The sequence below is a fragment of the Hylobates moloch genome, unplaced genomic scaffold (genome assembly GCF_009828535.3).
Source record: "Hylobates moloch isolate HMO894 unplaced genomic scaffold, HMol_V3 SCAFFOLD_11, whole genome shotgun sequence".
Classification (NCBI taxonomy): Eukaryota; Metazoa; Chordata; class Mammalia; order Primates; family Hylobatidae; genus Hylobates; species Hylobates moloch.
In genome coordinates this window covers 66,684,069-66,705,697 of record NW_026652286.1, presented here as the reverse complement: position 1 = coordinate 66,705,697, position 21,629 = coordinate 66,684,069, and the positions used below count along the sequence as shown (strand labels likewise).

The window sequence follows — 21,629 nt, the reverse complement described above, 5'->3', positions numbered from 1 at the left end:
ATGTGAGAGGGAGAGATGGGCCTAGCCTCTCATCCTACATCTTTCTCCCATGCTGGATGCTCCCTGCCCTCAAACATCAGATTCCAAGATCTCCAGATTTGGGACTTGGACTGGCTCTCCTTTCTCCTCAGCTTGCAGATAGCCTATTGTGGGACCCTGTGATCATGTAAGTTAATACTTAATCAACTTACATATATATATATAAAAAATGAGTTTTTATATCATTATATATAATGAGTTTTATATATATATTTTATATATATATATAAATATAATGATCTATTCTACACATGACTGGCAGATTAATCATCTTAAAGCACAAGACCTGTATTATTATCCTCTTACATATATATATAGATATATATATATATCTATATATATATATTCTGTCCCTCTAAGAGAACCCTGACTAATATAGAGAGAGAATGAGGAAGCTAGGGAGGGAGAGCATTCCAGGCATAGAAAGCATCATGTGCAAAGGCCCTGAGGCAAGAAAGAACTAGCAGAGTATAGGAACGGATGAAAGCTGGAGCAGAGTTCAAGAGTTCAAGAAGTTGGAGGAGTGGGCATGGGCCAAGTCAAGCTGGGTCTTAAAGACCAAGGTAAAGAGTTTGGCTGTTATTAAAAGTGAAATGGGAAGACAGTAAAGGGTAGTAACCAGGGAAGTGATGAAATTTGGAAAAACACGAGGCAATGTGTGGACAGTGGTTGAAAGGAGCAGTAGTGATGATTGAGAGGCTGGTTTGGGGACTGCTGCAGTGACCCTACTCAAGCAGAATTTGTGTGAATCTGCAGCCCAAGGTCAGGGTTAGAGAAATACATTTTGAATTTATTTGTATAAAAATGATTTTCCGATCATAAGGATGGATAAAATAAACTATGGAATGGCTGGTAACACATTACCACAAACTTGGTGGCATACATTTCTTCTCTTACAGTTCTGGACCTCTGAAGTCCAAAATCAGTTTCAAGATATCTGCAAGGCCAACCTCCCTCTGGAGGCTCTAGAGGAAAATCCTTTCCCTTACCTTTCCCAGCTTCTGGAGATGCATTCCTTGCATTCCCTGGCCCATGGCCCCTTCCTCCATCTCCAAAGCCAGCAGCATGGCATCTTGCCTCGGTTGTCATATTGCCTTCTTCTGTAGCCAAATCTCCCACTGCCTTTCTTTCATAAGGAAACTCGTGATTACATATAGGGCCAATATGGATAATCCAGTATAAATTTCCTATCTTCAAGATCCTTAAAGTAATCATACCTGCAAAGTCCCTTTTGCCACATAAGGTGACATTCACAGGTTCAGGGATTAGGACATGACATCTTTGGGGCAATATTCAGCCTATCACAGAGGGTGAAAAGAGAAAAAGGACCCAGTGTCAAGTTCCGAGGCATGCTAACATTTAGGTCAGACAGAAGAGAAGGAACTAGAAAAAGAGATTGAGAAGGAATAGTCATTGAGGAAGAAGGAAGGCTGGCAGAGAGTCATGTTGCAGCGCCAAGGGACTAGAGACTCCAAGTGTTCAGAAGGAAGGAGCTGTTACTTGTTGCTGAGAGGTTGAGTAAGATAAAGATGGAGAAGAAGCCACTGGAAATGGCATTATGATTGGTGATCTCTACCACAGCAGATTGGGGTGTGGGGGCTGGGCACGCTGGATTGAAAGCCATCAGAATGGGCTGAGGAATGCAAGGGGTGAGGTGATACAGGCACCAAGTGTGAATACCTCTATGTTCTGCTATCAAAGGAAGAGAGAAACTGGGTCGGAGTGGGTTATAGAGGTAAATAAGACAGCTCATTGCTTTCTGTTTTTAACGGTGGGCATTGCTGATGGTTTTATAGAAAGATGCAGGAGGAAAAATGGATACCCAAGGGAATGAAGTCTTGAGAAAGCAAGAAGCAATGAGGCCCAAAGTCAAATGAAGAGACTGTCCTGCTAGGAGCAGGGACACTTGTATTGTAACAGGAGGAAATATGTGTGTAAGTGAAGGCAGAGTTGATTTTCTCAAGAGTGAGGCTGAGAACAAGGAGTGTAGTTATGTTTGAGGAAACAGTGTTTGAGAAGTCATATTATTTGTGGAGATACGTTATTTTGTTTCATTTCCTCTAACAAGTATCATTGGCATAGTCACAGCCCCTAAATATCTAAAAATTAATTCCCCTTTAACCACCTCCCCTAGTTCAGTGATAGATAATTTTAAGTGAAAATAACCATGCAAATAGCCACCTTATATGAAACTTTATTAAAACGATAAATGATGCAATCAAACTACTTTGTGGTTTTGTTTTCATTAAAAAAATAAACTGAAAAGAAAAAAACAACTGAATAACTTGTCTTACTAAGGTGGGTAATTAATAAGGCATTTACCATAATTATTATGAAATTATGCAGCCTACACATGTATGAAAACTGTAGAACATGTACTATGAAATCACACTGTCAATGGTTAGCAGACTGAAATTCGAAATCTTTTGTGTATGCTGTTTGATATGACATTCAAGCAAACTATGAACAGAACTATTAGCATTTGCATCCCCTTTTATGTTAAGACTACAGCTTCTATCCAATTACCCATTTCCCCTCATCAAGATGAAGATGAGACAGTATGAAAGGTCCCTCCACCAGAATATTTCTTAGGTCCTTGTCATTCACTTTGACATTCAAATGACCCACTGCTAAGGCAGGCATACCAGTATCACTCATCTAGCATTGGCATTGGCATCTCAGGGCATCTCGCCCAGAGATAAAAGCAATTTCTCAGTCTTGTAATAAACAATGTTGCTTTTATCAATCTTAAACCTACTGTCTAAGCATAGGTATGGACAGTGTAGATTGCCTCATAATGGGTTGAGTTTAGTTGTTCAATAATTTTTTGCATTCGAACCTTGGAAATTATGTATTATTTTTCAAAGCTGGTTTAATGGTTTAAGAGAATCTGCCACCAAGATTATTTTTCTCACCTTTCCTTTTCCTTTTTTTCTCCTTCCATAAAGGGGTATGTCTTTAAAAGTCATGGAATCTAGGATCTTCAGAGGTCCCTTCTCCTATCTAGTCACCTACATTGATAAATTCCTCCTGGTGTTTCTCATACAATGAGAATGTTATAATTTAATTTCATAGAAGATGGGGACTTGTAAAGAAAGATTCCCTCTAACTGAATGAAAAATCAGACTCCAAATTCAAGCCCAGACTTGCCTCCTGCAAAGCTTCCCTCCCTGATAGCTTGCTCTAAACTCTCAGGGAGTACCTGATTCATAAAGGGAGAGCTTAACATGTTCTTTTACAGATTTCAGCCCTCCCACAGTCTGAAGTAGAAATACAATTTCTCTGCTTGATTTTTGAAAGTACAAACATTGCCACAGAAACATATTGTAAAAATATGTAACATGAAGTGAGTTGTAAACATTCAAGTATTTCTACAGGTTTGAATAAAAACAGCAGCAATTTTTTAAAAAAACTTATAGCTTTGCTTTTTAAAACAAGCAGCGCACAGGCTATTTATATCAAAGAGGAAAAGGCCAGGAGAGCTGGTTAAAGCCTCCAAGAAATTTATTTGGTCTAATTCTATCATCATCAGCAGACACTGACTTAGACATTTCCAAGAACTCCTAAGAAAGATCTTTTCCACAGAACAACCAAGGGACGCATGTTTTGCAACAATGTTGAAAAAGTAGTGCCCTTCCAGTTAAATGTCTGAGGCACTCTAACTTTTTCTAGAAGCTGTTCACCTAGAAACTTTGGTGGTTAGCTAAGAAAGCACTGTCCAATAATGATAAAAGATGGAATATAAAGATAGATATCTTTCAGAGGGTCTCCCATTCAGTGAATCCATCCAACGAATAGACTAAGAGTTGACATTCTCAGCCATGCCCATTATCCTTTTTCTGTGTTTTATACCTGAGGATTATTCACAGCCCATTTAAAAATAAATAAATAAAAGTAAATTGCTTTGGATGATGTTTGAGAGGATCAAAAGGCTGATCCAGGATACAGTGTCAACCTTCTTGGTGAGTGATGCCTTGGTCCAGTTTCCCTGTTGGCTGCCATCTGGCCAGCTATGGGACATCACCCTTTCCTGTTGAGGGAGACCAGATGGTTCACAGAGCATCCGTGGGGAGAGCACAGGACTGGACTTGCTGGTAATCTGTCTGCTTCTTTGCAGAGCAGAGTCTGAGGGAGAGAATCACCGTGGTGATTAGAAGGAGGAGTCCAATGATGAAAAGGATGACCAAGGCTGCTTTGGCTCCTGTTGGACCCAGATTCTTGCCAAAGAAATACAGCTGCTCTTTGGCAGGTCGTTCTGTGAAAAAGATAAACTTGTCAGGCCCCTGACATTTTTGAGGAGTGAAATGTTCACTCATTTACATGGGGAGAGGGTATCATTACCGTTAGATGGCACTGTGGCTGGGTGAGATGCCACTCCAGGAGATGTGGTGGAGTAAGCAATCCTGTTGTCTGCACAAAGAAAACAAGTTCATTGTTTTATTAACAACAGAAGGGGATTATTTTCATGACACGAGTCATTTCATTTCACCAGAGAGGACTTATCCCATCAGTATCTGCCAATCATTTCTGGACTCTTACTCTGCTACTTCATTCCCATGTACATGCTTTCCTGCCCCAGCTGTCTTTCCCACTTCTGCTCACCCACTGAGTCTATCTGGAGCATCATGGCCTCTGTGAAACTTTGGCTCATATCCTCCAACTGTTACCCATTCCCTCCTACTGCTGCTAGTAAGCCCTGTACTCTGCATTCTGCTACGACACATAGCATACTTGATTATAGTTACATATTTACATATATGTCTCTCTTACTTGACTCTGAGCTTGTTGAGGGCTATATCTGGGTTTTTGTCATGTCTCCTGTTTTCGGGGTCTACAGGAAGCTTGGTGCCATCATCTGGCATCACTGACAGACAACAGTACCTATGTTACGAAGGACCGTGTAGGTTGTCTCCATGCCAGCATGGATGTGGTCAGACACATGACAGTGTAGCAGCCATGTCCCTGGGTGATCTGCAAACAGTTCAATGGTTTGGAATGTCCCAGGAAAGAGATCATATACATCTTCTCGGTAAGATTTATCTATCTGCAAAAACGTTTTAAAAAACAACAGCTAGTAGCCTTCTTTGATCAGAACAGCAAGAAGAGAAAGAAGAGCAAAAACAAATAAAACCCACAGTAAGCAAAAGGAAGGACATAAGAGCAGGAATCAAGAACAGAAGTACAATAGAGATAAGTCAAAGAAATCTAAAACATTCTTAGAACAGATCAATAAAATCAATAAATTCTGTAGTAGCCAGCTTCCATGATGGCCCACAATGATCCCCACCTCCTGGTATTCATAACCTTTGTAGTTCCTGCCTACATTGTATAAGGGTTGGTATGTGCAATCAATAGCATGTGGAAGAAGTGCTGGCATTCCAATTCCAAGATTAGGTTATCATTACTTCTGTCTTAGATACTCTCTCACCCTCTTCTCTTGGATTACTCACTGGAGGAAGCCAGTTTTCATGTCTTATCCACATGATGAGGAGCTGAAGCCTCTAGTTAACAACCATATCAGTAAGTATGGAAGTGGATCCTCCAGCTCCAGTCAGACCTTTGAAAACTGCAGCTCCAGTTGACATCTTGATTGCCTCCTCATGAAAGATTCTGAATCAACCAACTAGTTAAACTAATCCCAGATTCCTGATCCAAGAATTACTCGAGTAATTTATTATGCAGCAATAGATAACTAATACAAATCTCTGGACAGACTAACCAAGGGAAAAGGGAAAAGGACACATTAGAAATACCGAGAATGAAAGTGAGGACATCACTGATATCTTACAAACATTAAAAAGGAAATACTGCACAAACACCTCTTATCCATAAATTGTACAACTTAGATGGTATGAACAAATTCCTTAAAAGACACAAACTCCTGAAGATTACTCAAGAATAAGTTGATAACCTGAATAGCACTATATCTATTAAAGAAACTGTAATTGCTTCAAGATATTCCAACAAATTAAACTCCAGATGGCTTTACTGGCAAATTCCACCAAACATTTAAAGGGGAAATAATACCAATTGTAAACAAACTGTTTTGGAAAACAGAAGAGGAAAGAACAGTTCCAACTCATTTTATGAGGCCAGCATTACTGTGATACCAAAACTAAACAAATGCTTTGTGAGGAAAAAAAGCTACAATCAATACTCCTCATGAACATAGATACCATCATCCATAACAAAATACTAGCAAATCAATTCCTCAAAAAGGAATAATACATCATGACCAAGTAAGGTTTATCCTGAGAATGAAAATGTTAGTGTTTTAAAACTCCAAAATCAATAAATGTAATTCAGCAATGGATTAAAGAAGAAAAAGCATCTGATCATCTCAATAGATGCAGAAAAACCATTTGATAGAATTTAACATTTGTTGATGATCAAAACTCTGAGCAAATTTAGAAGGAAACTTCCTCAACCTTATAACGGGATCCACAAAAAAGCTGCAGCTAACTTTATATTCAAAGGTGAATGACTAAATTCTCCCCTTGTAAGATTAAGAACAAAGTGAGGATGTCCACTTTCACCACTCATATTCAAAATTGCACTACAGGTCCTAGCCAGTGCAGTAAGACAAAAGAAATAAAAGACATACAGATTGAAAATAAATGAAGCCATGTCTATTCGCAGACAACATGATTGTCTGCATAGAAAATCCCCCTAAAATCTACAAGAAAACTATTGGAACTAAAGTGAGTTTAACAAAGATGCAGGATGCAAGGTCAACATGCAAAAATCAATTATATTTCTAAATATTGGCAATAAACAACTATAAATTGAAATAAAAACACTATCGTTTACACTATTACCAAAGCCTTTTATATACTTAGTTATAAATAAATAAAAGAAAATATATGCAAGATCTCTATACTGAAAACTACAAAATACTGATGAAAGAAATCAAAGAAGAGCTAAACTATAGATATACCATGTTCATGGATTGGAAGCCTCAATATTGTTATGTCAGTTCTGTCCAACCCATTGTGTAGATTGCGTGCAATACCAATCAAAATCCCAACAGGATTTTAAAAATCAAAATCAACAAGTTATTTCTAAAATTTATCTGGGAAGGCAAACATCTAGAATAGCTAAAACAATCACCATCTGATTTTAAGACTTATTATAACACTAAAGTAATCAAAACATTGTGGCATTCAAGAAAGGGCAGACTATAAACCAGTATAACAGAAGAGACAGCCCAGACATAGACCCACATATATGTGGTCAATATGATTTTGACAAAAGTGAAGAGTCAATTCTGTGTGAAAAAAAGATGATCTTTTCAATCAGTGGTGATGGAACATTTGGACATACATATGAAAAAAAGAACCTTATTTCATATCTTGAACCACTTATCAAAATTAAAAATGTATCATAGCCCTAAATATAAAATCTAAAACTATAACACTTCTAAAAGAAAACAAAGACCTTTTTTGGGACCTTCAGTAAGACCAAAATTTTTTATGCATGACACCAAAAGTATGATCTATAAAAGAGAAAAAAGAAAAATTGTACTTCATTGTACTTCATCAAAAATTAAGAACTTCTATTTGAAAGCTGTTAAGAGAATGAAAAGATAAGCCACAAACTGGAAGCAAATATTTGTGAGTCACATCGCTGAAAAAGGATTTGTATCCAGAATATATAAAGCCCTCAAACTCTGCAATAAGGAAACAACCCAATTTTTTTAAATGGGCTTACAATTTGGACACTTCACCAAAGATTTACAGATGACAGATGGTAAACAAACACATGAAAAGATGCTCAATATCATTAGCCACTGGGAAAATGCAAATGAAAAACAATGAGATACCACTATAAACCCTCCCCAAGGAGGGAATGCCTAAGGGAAAAAAATGAAATAAAAACTAAAAATACCAACTGCATATGTGGATGTGCAACATATGGAGTTCTCATATATTTCTTTGGAAATGCAAAATGATACTGCCTTTTTGGAAAACAGTTTGGTGGTATCTTATGAAATCAAACATACACTTATCACATGGCTTAGCAATCCTACTTCTAGGTATTTTCTCAAGGAAAATAAAAACATATGTTCACACAAAAACGGGCACAAATGTTTGTAATGACTTGATTTGTAATAAACAACCTTGGAAATAACTCAAATGTTCCTCAACAGGAGAATAGATGAACAAACTGCATTATATCCTTACAATGGAATACTACTCAACAGTCACAAGAAACAAACCACTGATACACATAACAAGATGGATGCAATTTGAATGCCTATGTTAAATCAAAAAAGCCAGATTCAGGATGCTACAAACTATGATTTCCATATAACCTTTCAAAAAAGGCAAAACTATAGAGACAGTGGTTGCCAAGTGTTAAGTATGGGGAAGTAGTTGACACTAGAGGGTGCAATGGGAAAATTTGTGGGGGAAATAAAAGTATTCTATATTTTGATTGCTGTTCGTTACACTACTGTATGTGCTTATCAAAAGAGAACTGTACACTAAATATGAATTATATTCAATGTAAATTATATCTTATTTTTAAAGTATATATGTAAATTTTTATAACTTTGTTTATTAAATTTTATACATTGTAATATAATTTTTAAAATGTGAGTTTAAAAAAGCCAAATTCTGGAAAGCAGCATAGCCATTTAATATGTGACACTCTAATCATAGCAGGCTAATACTTGGTGTCCTAAACAATGTTGAAATATACAGAGGAGAAAGGATATTAAATGTTTTATTAAAGTTACCATTTATTCCTGTCTAACTAGAAAAGATCAATTCCAGTTTTCTCCACACATTGGATGCGATTGTCCTTTTCTATTCCACTTCCTTGTAGAAAGCACTGAGAACTTCAGATGACAGACTATTTGGACCTTATCTGTGGCGATTCTGATTCAGCAGGTCTGGGTCAGGGCCTGGCAGTTGGGTTTTTACATAGTTCCCCAGATGGCTCTGCTATACAGTGAGCACCACCCATATGGTATAGCTTGATGCTAGAGGGTACAAGGTCACACATGGTCCAGCCCAGCTCACTAGGGCAAAAGTCAACATAAAGTTTGAGGGCTTAGGCCAGAGCTAAAAATAGCTCCTTTACTGGATAGAGCTATTCTGTTAGCTAATCACACAGAAAAAGAAAAGAGTGGGGAGAAGGAAAGAGAAAGAAAAAAGGAAGGGTGAGGAAAAGGGACGAATGTTGTCAGTGTCCGTAGTTTCATATACAATATTAACAGCATATTCCAGGGTGGTCAGAGTTATCCCCAGATCACTAATGAGAAAACTCTCAGCTGTGGCTTGGAGAGATTTTTATAAGCACAATAATATACATATATATATTAAGAAATATCCAGGCCGGGCACAGTGGCTCACGCCTGTAATCCCAGCACTGTGGGAGGCCGAGGCGGGCGGATCATAAGGTCAGATCGAGACCATCCTGGCTAACATGGTGAAACCCTGTCTCTACTAAAAAATACAAAAAAAAATTAACCAGGCGTGGTGGCACACACCTGTAGTCCCAGCTACTCGGGAGGCTGAGGCAGGAGAATGGCATGAACCTGGGAGGTGGAGCTTGCAGTGAGCTGAGATTGTGCCACTGCACTCCACCATGGGCAACAGAGCGAGACTCTGTCTCAAAAAAAAAAAAAAAAGAAATATCCACCAGGGAAATGATACAATCACATTATTCTGTTCCATTCTCATCTCCCCTCACAAGCATTATTTCCAAGTAACTCTTATTTTCCACTGGAAATACATTGAATTTGTTAGTTCAAAAAAGTCTTTCCCAAAGCACTTTCCTTATACTTACTTTGAAAAGAAAGCTCTCAGCATGATAATGGATGGTATGTATGTCCACTTCACTTCCTATCCCTAACAAATACCAGTTTGTCATTGTATCTTCGTTCATTATGAGGCCATGGAGATTCCCAAAAATCTTTCCATTAATGGCTTTAAAAAGGTGATAAGAAAATAACCTTTGGTTAGTTAAAAGATAAGCTGATTTTTTAAATGTTTCCAGAAGATCTTTAGGTCACTGATATTTTCATCTGTCTAGTAAACATGTAATCTCACTCACCCCTAGCAGTGTCCTACCATTCTAGACCCAAAATTCAGATAACTGAGAAATCCTTCTACAAAGATAGCGAGAACAAAGAAATAGCAGTTTTAAAGCCATATCTTGGTGGCAGTGTTTTGTTTATTCAGCATAATCTCTTTATGAAGGGAATTACAGGCTCATTGGAGAGGTAGCCAGATTTATACCACTCTACAGAGAACAAACCAAGGCATAAACAAGTTTATGTAAATAAAAATTGAGTGGCTTAGAAACTATTTTCTTAATATTTCACTTGTTGAGAATAGTTTAAGCCTGGCTGAATCTCCAAAAATAAAGGAGAGCTTCACATGGGCTGAGCTCATGACCTAACAATGACCAAAGCAAACTGAGTTTACACGATGGTGACTCCCACTCCTCCACTGTCTACTGACTTTTGATTCTGTGCATTGTGGTGCAACCAAATGACCTGCATTCATTAAAAATGGAGAGCATACTAAGCAATCTTTAGGAGAAGAAAGCAAAACTGGTAGGGGAAAGAGTAGCTGAACGGGGAATCAGCCTACTATATTCTAATCTATATCAACAAGTAGCTTTGTGACCTTGGGCAAGGCCTTTTTGTGCACTTTTGGTCAAAAATAGCTGTTGATGAGAATCTGTGGATGTGTCAATGCGAACACATGACTCCCACCAACAAACTACCTTAAATTATATAGAAGTAACACAGATACATTAAAACAGAAATTTGATAGTAGTGTTTCATATCACAGAGACAATTAAACCTGGCCCTTAAATTTAAACAAACGGAAGTTATGGCATATTCTTATAAATTATGACAATAAACGATGATTTGTTTTTAAAGAATTACTTCACAGTCTTAGAGCTTAGAGATCCCAGCATTCAGAAATACATGTCCCTACAAGTTGGTTCAAAGCCTCAATGACTTTGTTGCCAGCCAATCAGTGGCTAGGCTGATTCAGTATGAAGGAAAGCATTAGAGGACTTTCTTCAGTCCAGGTGCCCCTGGGAAGGAGGAAAGGCTCAAAGAAGGATGCTGGGAGCCTCCTACATTTACAGGAATTCCTATGAGCTTATCTCAACACAGGCTTCTTTTTAAACTTTGGATATACCATGCATTCTGTTGCTTTCCTCAAAATCATCAGTGCACTTAAAATCTCGTGGATCTTTGTTGAGATACTTCTTAATATTGTCATCCAGATACCAGGATTCATTCTCATTAAATACCAAAAACAAGAGAGCAAATTCATAATCAATGTCACTTCTTCTTCCCTTTTCATTCAAGACTCCTTTTCGGCATGTAATAAGAGGACCCATCAAACCACTATACGTATCCTGGAAGAAAAAATTAACCGAGTTAAAAGAGCCATTAAGTAATTTAATGGTATTTCATTCCACCTGCCACTATTCTAGTGTAGAGTCATAATACCTCACCCTGGACTAGAAATTGATTCTTCTCTCAGCTCTGATTCACCCCACCTCCAGCCCATCCTGTTGACCACCATCACAGTAATCTTTATACTCCCATATCTAGAAGTCTTCAGTGATTTTCCATGGACTGCAGAATTAAATACAAACCCTTGCAGGTCTGTGAGCCCTCCATGTGCTCCCCTAATGAACTTTTCTGGCTTAGGCTACCCCTTGATTTACTACTGGACCCCATATGATAGCCAAATGGGACTCTCAACATGTCCCAAACACTCCCTCTACTTCCCTATTTTCAGCTGTGCTCATAATGCTCTTTCTTCCTAGACTCTCCTTCCAAAACCTTCTATAGTACTTTAGTTAACCTGCCACTCCGATAGAATTCACCAGATTCAGAGCTCTATTACAGTTACAAGTGTGGACATATTATTTTCCCACAAAGTTATAAGTTTCTTTAAGACAAGAGTATCTGCATCTCTCATAGTATTTGGTGGGGTCATTTGCACATCACAAGTGCTCAATAAATATTTGTTGTGATGCATAAAATAAATAAATTTGGATTTTCCCATAATTCTCATATGTAAATTTATTTATTCAAGTGCCTTGTATATCTATCTCCTGAACTCTAGAACTGTCCAGTACAACTCAAGGACATTAAGACACGCCATCTAATACCTAAGAGAAAGGTTAAGATAATCCCTCCCTTTTTTTCTTTAATAGGCAATGCTTACATTTTACATCAAATAACGACTTTAGATTGGACTTTGGTTTATGGCATGTAATTAAAGTCTGTGGTTGTTTTACGTACACATACCTGGCTCAAATTCAATGTTGAATCTTTGCCTTTTATTTCGAAGTTAGATCATTAATCATTCAAACAATTTTGTAGTTTCAGTTACTATGTTTAGAGTGAACTTTCTTCTCCTGAGCCCTAGTAGCCCTGATAATGCATTTAAAATAAACAGATTTCACACATCCAAAACCATACATAAGTTGTATTCTAAGTTATATTTATTTTATTGTTGTATATTTACATATCCTCTTTTGCTTCAACCCTTTTATCTTTTTAAGTTCTAAATTTGGTAATTGAAACATTGGGATTTTGTTTTTATTCCCCATACTTTAAGTCAAGGGTCACCAAACTTTTTTTTTTTGGAGAAAAAAGTCACCAGATAGTAAACATTTTTGACTTTGTGGGCCATATAGTCTCTGTTGCAGCTACTCAAGTCAGCCATTGACAATGTAAACGTCCAGCATGGCTAGCTTTTGTAAATGGGCCATAGTATGAGACCCTTGCTCTAAATCATTATACCCTTTCACATATACCAACCCAAGTTGTGATGACCCAAGTAGTCAACTTTCATCCAGATTATTTTAAGCCTTTTGGTTGCTTTCTCCACCTTACCTTCACAAAGTTTACTGTTGAATAGTAAACCCATGGAATACAATTGGGATCAGAAGGCCCTGGACCGGATCTTTTAGGGATATTCCATCTATAAGTTTTTACTTCTCCTGTAATAAATGAAATGGAAAAAAATTTATTAGAATTATCTGTGTTTCAGATGATTTATCTGAAGAAATATAAGCAGGTCTTTATATATTTTCATTAATGTTTATTGCCGGAGAGAATTATTCATTACAAATGTTCTTATTAAACTCCCATCTTGATTTCTACTATTTCAAAATGAAATGGCAGATTTGTCATTTCAGGCTCCAGCCTTCCCTCTAGTTTGCATTTTTCTATTGTCAACTGGTGTGTATTCAGGAAATAAAAACATTTTATACCTCACTGTTTTTCCTCCTTAAATGTTGTATCTCCTTCCCAAGAGCTGTCCTTGAGCACATCTTAGTCATCAATGACCTCTGCCTTGGCCTCTTATGGGAGTCACCAGGGAGCTTTGTAAGCCCTTGCTGCTCAGGCCTTACCCCAGACCAGCGAAATCAGAGAGTCTGGGGTCTAGGACTCTGGTGCCAGTGTTTTTTAAAAGCTTCTGAAGTAGGCAGGTGAGATCTGGTGAGAACCAGAATCAGAGAGACCTAGTTCCAAATCTCAACCCTATGACTTCCTATTTATCCCACATTTGACAAGCTACCTAACATCACTAACCTTTAGTATCCTTATCTGTAAAGTGGGTTGGTCATCATAGTTTTCTAATTGTTGAGGGTTAAGTGAAATAATGTAATTAAATACACAGGATCATGCTTCATTTTGAAGGCAGTTAATGTGTTAATTTTTATGTTTACTACAGTAGTCCCCCTTCGTCCAGGAGAGATACATTCCAAGACCCCCAGGGGATGCTTGAAACCACAGACAGTGCCATACCTATATATACTATGTGTTTTCCTATACACACATACCTATAATTAATTTATAAATTAGGCACAGTAAGAGATTGACAATTACTAATAATAAAATATGAAAATTATAACAGTACACTATAATAAAAGCTTTGTGAATGTAGACTCTCACTCTCAAAATATCTTTTTATTGTCTCTAATTGAAGTTATCTCAAAATTTCTTAATATTTTCAGACCAAGATTGATTCAGGTAACTAAAACCAAGGAAAGCAAAACTGTGATAAGGGGGAGCTACTGTAAGAACAACTATGGAGACAGTAAAAAGATCAGTGGTTGCCAGGGGTTAAGGAAGAGGAAAAAATAAACACCAGAGCACTGAGAATTTTTAGGGCAGCGAAACTATTCTTTATAGGACTACAATGGTGGACACATGTTGTTGTGCATTTGTCAAAACCCTTAGAGTGTACACACCAATACTGAACCCTAATGTAAATTATGAGCTTTAGGGGATAATGATGTATCAATGTAGGTTCATCAATTACAACAAATGTACTACTCTGGTGGGGGATGTTGATAATGGGGTCCTTAATGGAGGTTCCTAATGGAACCCTAGAAATTCCTAAACATTTGGTCATTGGATGAATGATGATCTCATACCAGAATGACTAGATGATGGCCGAAACACACTGACATTAAGATGAGCTCTTTAAGACACCTCTGAGACCAGAAAGAGTTGACGCCAGTGTTCTTCTTCAAGATGGAGCAGACCTCTGACACAACTTACCTGGTTTTGTCATGGGCACTTGCAATTGCTTTCCACTATCCATCTCCTCCACACCGTGGGCTGAGATGGAGTAGGGCCTACTGGCTTTGTTCTTAAATATGATCAGGACGGTGTCGCCCACCTCAGCATGAATCATTGGGCCTAAAGGCAAAACACAGGCCTGTGTGCATTATTATTGCTCTTTCAACATTAGTGTAATTTAAATATAGGCAGTAGTTAGTCAAATAAAATAGTTTGGCTTTAATTGTTTTTCTGAGAAAGGCATATATAACTACTTCACTTTAGAGAGCAACATTGTGTAGTATTAAATATCATGTAGTCTTTAGCAATGGGTTTAAATTCTGCCTCCTTCATTTATTAGAGGGGCCTTGGGTAAGTGATGTAATCTGTCTGAGTTTCAGTTTCCTCATCTGTAACGTCAGTTTAGTAATAACTTTCATGTGGGATTATAGTAAGGGTTGAATAAGATAGTGTATCTGAAAGTGTTTACTTCAATGCACTGATACACCATAAGTACTTGCTAAATGCTTTTTTACTACAGAGAAATCACCTCCAGGAAAAGCCATATCCACATGATATGGTGATTTTCAGTTGTAATCCCCCTGTGTATAACCTTTGATAAGTCTGAAATTATTCATTATCTGGTAAATGGATGACAATAATAATGAAGATCCAATGAAATAATGTGTGTAAAAGGAATTTGAAAGATTAGAGTGAAATAAAATCATTTATGTATTAATTTATGATTAATATAGTGACTTCACAAATGCACATCTAACTCTGTTTCTCAATATTTGTTTACCCAAGGAGACAAGCACTCTTCAGCCCCTCTGGTGTGTGCACTTCTGTTGGAAGCAACCAGGCTGGGTGCCAATGGAGATGAGCCCACACCTGGCTGAGAGGGCCTGTGGCAGCATGACTTGTGCACTGCTTCATAGTGAGTAGACTCCCATTTCAGAAGTGCCTGATCCCTATGGCTGTCTCTTGGGTATTTGGTGCACTCTACATTCACAGGGAGATACACTGACAGTCGGTGGTCTGGCCACACATATCAATTCCTTGCTGATTCAAGCCATGTATTTAATTGCTTTTCTGAGAAAGGTATATATAAATCTAAAATATGTTGGACTGTTATTATTTTCAATTTTCTCTCAATTTCTTAAAAGTTTCTTAGGGGGTGGTTCCAAGATGGCCGAATAGGAACAGCTCCAGTCTACAGCTCCCAGTGTGAGCAATGCAGAAGTCAGGTGATTTCTGCATTTCCAACTGAGGTACCGGGTTCGTCTCACTGCGGCTTGTCAGACACTGGGTGCAGGACTGTGGGTGCAGCCCACCGAGCGTGAGCCAAAGCAGAGAGAGGCATCGCCTTACCTGGGAAGCACAAGGGGTCAAGGAATTCCCTTTCCTAGCCAAGGGAAGCTGTGACAGACGGCACCTGGAAAATTGGGTCACTCCTACCCTAATACTGCGCTTTTCCAATGGTCTTAGCAAATGACACACCAGGAGATTATATCCTGTGCCTGGCTCAGATGGTCCCACACCCAAGGAGCCTCGCTTATTGCTAGCACAGCAGTCTGAGATCAAACTGCAAGGTGGCAGTGAGGCTGGGGGAGGGGCGCCCACCATTGCTGAGGCTTGAGTAGGTAAAGAAAGCGGCTGGGAAGCTCGAACTGGGTGGAGCCCACCGCAGTTCAAGGAGGCCTGCCAACCTCTGTAGACTCCACCCCTGGGGGCAGGGCATAGCCGAACAAAAGGCAGCAGAAACCTTTGCAGATGTAAATGTCCCCGTCTGACAGCTTTGAAGAGAGTAGTGGTTCTCCCAGCACAGAGTTTGAGATCTGAGAACGGTCAGACTGCCTCCTCAAGTGGGTCCCTGACCCCCGAGTAGCCTAACTGGGAGGCACCCTCCAGTAGGGGCAGACTGACAACTCACACAGCCAGGTACCCCTCTGAGATGAAGTTTCCAGAAGAACAATCAGGCAGCAACATTTGCTGTTCAGCAATATTCGCTGTTCTGCAGCCTCCGCTGCTGATACCCAGGCAAACAGGGTCCAGAGTAGACCTCCTGCAAACTCCAACAGACCTGCAGCTGAAGGCCCTGACTGTTAGAAGGAAAACTAACAAACAGAAAGCACATCCACACCAAAACCCCATCTGTACGTCACCATCATCAAAGACCAAGGGTAGATAAAACCAAAAAGATGGGGAAAAAACAGAGCAGAAAAGCTGAAAATTCTGAAAAGCTGAAAATTCTAAAAATCAGAGCACCTCTCCCGCACCAAAGGAATGCAGCTCCTAGCCAGCAACAGAAGAAAGCTGGATGGAGAATGACTTTGACGAGTTAAGAGAAGAAGGCTTCAGACGATCAGACTTCTCCAAGCTAAAGGAGGATGTTCGAACCCATCACAAAGAAGCTAAAAACCTTGAAAAAAGATTAGATGAATGGCTAACTAGAATAATCAGTGTAGAGAAGTCCTTAAATGACCTGATAGAGCTGAAAACCATGGCATGAGAAATACATGACGAATGCACAAGCTTCAGTAGCCGATTCGATCAACTGGAAGAAAGAGTATCAGTGATTGAAGATCAAATGAATGAAATGAAGTGAGAAGAGAAGTTTAGAGAAAAAAGAGTAAAAAGAAATGAACAAAGCCTCCAAGAAATATGGGACTATGTGAAAAGACCAAATCTGCATCTGATTGGTGTACCCAAAAGTGACAAGGAGAATGGAATCAAGTTGGAAAACACTCTGCAGGATATTATCCAGCAGAACTTCCCCAACCTAGCAAGGCAGGCCAACATTCAAATTCAGGAAATACAGAGAACGCCACAAAGATAATCCTCGAGAAGAGCAACTCCAAGACACATAATTGTCAGATTCACCAAAGCTGAAATGAAGGAAGAAATGTTAAGGGTGGCCAGAGAGAAAGGTCGGGTTACCCACAAAGGGAAGCCCATCAGACTAACAGCTGATCTCTCAGCAGAAACTCTACAAGCCAGAAGAGAGTGGGGGCCAATATTCAACATACTTAAAGAAAAGAATTTTCAACCCAGAATTTCATATCTAGCAAAACTAACCTTCATAAGTGGAGAAATAAAATCCTTTACAGACAAGCAAATGCTGAGAAATTTTGTCACCACCAGGCCTGCCTTACAAGAGCTCCTGAAGGAAGCACTAAACATGGAAAGGAACAATCAGTACCAGCCACTGCAAAAACATGCCAAATTGTAAAGACCATCAAGGCTAGGAAGAAACTGCATCAACTAATGAGCAAAATAACCAGAGAACATCATAATGATAGGATCACATTCACACATAACAATATTAACCTCAAATGTAAATGGATGAAATACTCCAATTAAAAGACACAGACTGGCAGATTGGATCAAGAGTCAAGACCCATCAGTGTGCTGTATTCAGGAGACCCATCTCACATGCAGAGACCCATCTCACATGCAGAGACACACACAGGCTCAAAATAAAGGGATGGAGGAAGATCTATTAAGCAAATGGAAAACAAAAACGGCAGGGGTTGCAATCCTAGCCTCTGATAAAACAGACTTTAAACCAACAAAGATCAGAAGAGACAAGGAAGGCCATTACATAATGGTAAAGGGATCAATTCAACAAGAAGAGCTAACTATCCTAAATATATATACACCCAATACAGGAGCACCCAGATTCATAAGGCAAGTCCTTAGAGACCTACAAAGAGATTTAGACTCCCACACAATAATAATGGGAGACTTTAACACCCCACTGTCAACATTAGACAGACCAATGAGACAGAAAGTTAACAAGGATATCCAGGAATTGAACTCAGCGCTGCACCAAGCAGACTAATAGACATCTACAGAACTCTCTACCCCAAATCAACAGAATAAACATTCTTCTCAACACCACATCGCACTTATTCCAAAACTGACCACATAGTTGGAAGTAAAGCAGTACTGAGCAAATGTAAAAGAAGAGAAATTATAACAAACTGTCTCTCAGACGACAGTGCAGTCAAACTAGAACTCAGGATTAAGAAACTCACTCAAAACCGCTCAACTATGTGGAAACTGAACAACCTGCTCCTGAATGACTACTGGGTACATAACGAAATGAAGGCAGAAATAAAGATGTTCTTTGAAACCAATGAGAACAAAGACACAACATACCACAATCTCTGGGACACATTCAAAGCAGTGTGTAGAGGGAAATTTATAGCACTAAATGCCCACAAGAGAAAGCAGAAAAGACCTAAAATTGACACCCTAACATCACAATTATGTACCCTAAAACCTAAAGTATAATAATAATAATAATAAAACTCACATTAAATGTAAAACTCAAATAAAATATATATATGTATATATATATATCTCCATCCAAATGTCATTGAAAAGTATGTTTATTAAATGAATGGTGGTGGGTATAAAAAAAAAAGAACTAGAGAAGCAAGAGCAAACACATTCAAAAGCTAGCAGAAGGCAAGAAATAACTAAGATCAGAGCAGAACTGAAGGAGAGAGAGAGACACAAAAAACCCTTCAAAAAATCAATGAATCCAGGAGCTGGTTTTTTGAAAAGATCAACAAAATTGACAGACTGCTAGCAAGACTCACAAAGAAGAAAAGAGAGAAGAATCAAATAGACACAATAAAAAATGATAAAGGGGATATCATGACTGATTGCAAAGAAATAAAAACTACCATCAGAGAATACTATAAACACTTCTATGCAAATAAACTAGAAAATCTAGAAACAATGGATAAATTCCTCAACACATACACCTTCCCAAGACTAAACCAGGAAGAAGTTGAATCACTGAATAGACCAATAATGGGCTCTGAAATTGAGGCAATAATTAATAGCCTACCAACCAAAAAAAGTCCAGGACCAGACGGATTCACAGCCCAATTCTACCAGAGGTACAAGGAGGAGCTGGTACCATTCCATCTGAAACTATTCCAATCAACAGAAAAAGAGGGAATCCTCCCTAACTCATTTTATGAGGCCAGCATCATCCTGATACCAAAGCCTGGCAGACATAACAAAAAAAAGAGAATTTTAGACCACTATCCCTGATGAACATCAATGCAAAAATCCTTAATAAAATACTAGCAAACTGAATCCAGCAGCACATCAAAAAGCTTATCCACCATGATCAAGTGGGCTTCATCCCTGGGATGCAAGGCTGGTTCAACATACGCAAATCAATAAATGTAATCCATCACATGAACAGAACCAAAGACAAAAATCACATGATTATCTCAATAGATGCAGAAAAGGCCTTAGACAAAATTCAACAGCCCTTCATGCTAAAAACTCTCAATAAATTAGGTATTGATGGGATGTATCTAAAAATAATAAGAGCTATCTGTGACAAACCCACAGCCAATATCATACTGAATGGGCAAAAACTGGAAGCATTCCCTTTGAAAACTGGCACAAGACAGGGATGCCCTCTCTCACCACTCCTGTTCAACATAGTGTTGGAAGTTCTGGCCGGGGCAATTAGGCAGGAGAAAGAAATAAAGGGCATTCAATTAGGAAAAGAGGAAGTCAAATTGTCCCTGTTTGCAGATGACATGATTGTATATTTAGAAAACCCCATCGTCTTAGCCCAAAATCTCCTTAAGCTGATAAGCAACTTCAGCAAAGTCTCAGGATACAAAATCAATGTGCAAAAATCACAAGCATTCTTATACACCAATAACAGACAAACAGAGAGCTAAATCATGAGTGAACTCCCATTCACAATTGCTTCAAAGACAATAAAATACCTAGGAATCCAACTTACAAGGGATGTGAAGGACCTCTTCAAGGAGAACTACAAACCACTGCTCAACGAAATAAAAGAGGACACAAACAAATGGAAGAACATTCCATGCTCATGGGTAGGAAGAATCATTATTGTGAAAATGGCCATACTGCCCAAGGTAATTTATAGATTCAATGCCATCGCCATCAAGCTACCAATGCCTTTCTTCACAGAATTGGAAAAAACTGCTTTAAACTTCATATGGAACCAAAAAAGAGCCCGCATTGCCAAGCCAATCCTAACCCAAAAGAGCAAAGCTGGAGGCATCATGCTACCTGACTTCAAACAATACTAAAAGGCTACAGTAACCAAAACAGTATGGTACTGGTACCAAAACAAAGATATAGACCAATGGAACAGAACAGAGCCCTCAGAAATAATATCACACATCTACAACCATCTGATCTTTGACAAACATGACAAAAAGAAGAAATGAGGAAAGATTCCCTATTTAATAAATGGTGCTGGGAAAACTGGCTAGCCATATGTAGAAAGCTGAAACTGGATCCCTTCCTTACACCTTATACAAAAATTAATTCAAGATGGATTAAAGACTTAAATGTTAGACCTCAAACCATAAAAACCCTAGAAGAAAACCTAGGCAATACTACGCAGGACATAGTATGGGCAAGGACTTCATGTCTAAAACACCAAAAGCAATGGCAACAAAAGCCAAAATTGACAAATGGGACCTAATTAAACTAAAGAGCTCCTGCACAGCAAAAGAAACTACCATCAGAGTGAACAGGCAACCTACAGAATGGGAGAAAATTTTTGCAATCTACTCATCTGACAAAAGGCTAATATCCAGAATCTACAAAGAACTCAAACAAATTTACAAGAAAAAAACAAACAACCCCATCAAAAAGTGGGCAAAGGATATGAACAGACACTTCTCAAAAGAAGACATTTATGCAGCCAACAGACACATGAAAAAATGCTCATCATCGCCGGCCATCAGAGAAATGCAAATCAAAACCACAATGAGATACCATCTCACACCAGTTAGAATGGCGATCATTAAAAAGTCAGGAAACAACAGGTGCTGGAGAGGATGCGGAGAAATAGGAACACTTTTACACTGTTGGTGGGACGGTAAACTAGTTCAACCATTGTGGAAGACAGTGTGGCAATTCCTGAAGGATCTAGAACTAGAAATACCATTTGACCCAGCCATCCCATTACTGGGTATATACCCAAAGGATTATAAATCATGCT

At 38.6% G+C, this 21,629-nt stretch overlaps 1 protein-coding gene across 1 annotated transcript in view; it reads right to left on the bottom strand.

Moving 5' to 3' along the window:
• Nucleotides 1–1,706: 1,706 nt before the first annotated feature.
• Nucleotides 1,707–21,629, bottom strand: part of HEPHL1 (hephaestin like 1) — a 92,885-nt gene continuing 72,962 nt past the window's right edge. The window contains exons 14-20 of the mRNA XM_032167172.2: nt 14,603–14,743; nt 12,926–13,032; nt 11,208–11,430; nt 9,835–9,974; nt 4,921–5,083; nt 4,381–4,449; nt 1,707–4,294 (exon numbers count right to left, since the gene is read on the bottom strand). Of these exons, the coding sequence (XP_032023063.1) occupies nt 4,092–4,294; nt 4,381–4,449; nt 4,921–5,083; nt 9,835–9,974; nt 11,208–11,430; nt 12,926–13,032; nt 14,603–14,743 (1,046 nt within the window). The 3' untranslated portion in view covers nt 1,707–4,091. The remainder of the gene's footprint in view (nt 4,295–4,380; nt 4,450–4,920; nt 5,084–9,834; nt 9,975–11,207; nt 11,431–12,925; nt 13,033–14,602; nt 14,744–21,629) is intronic.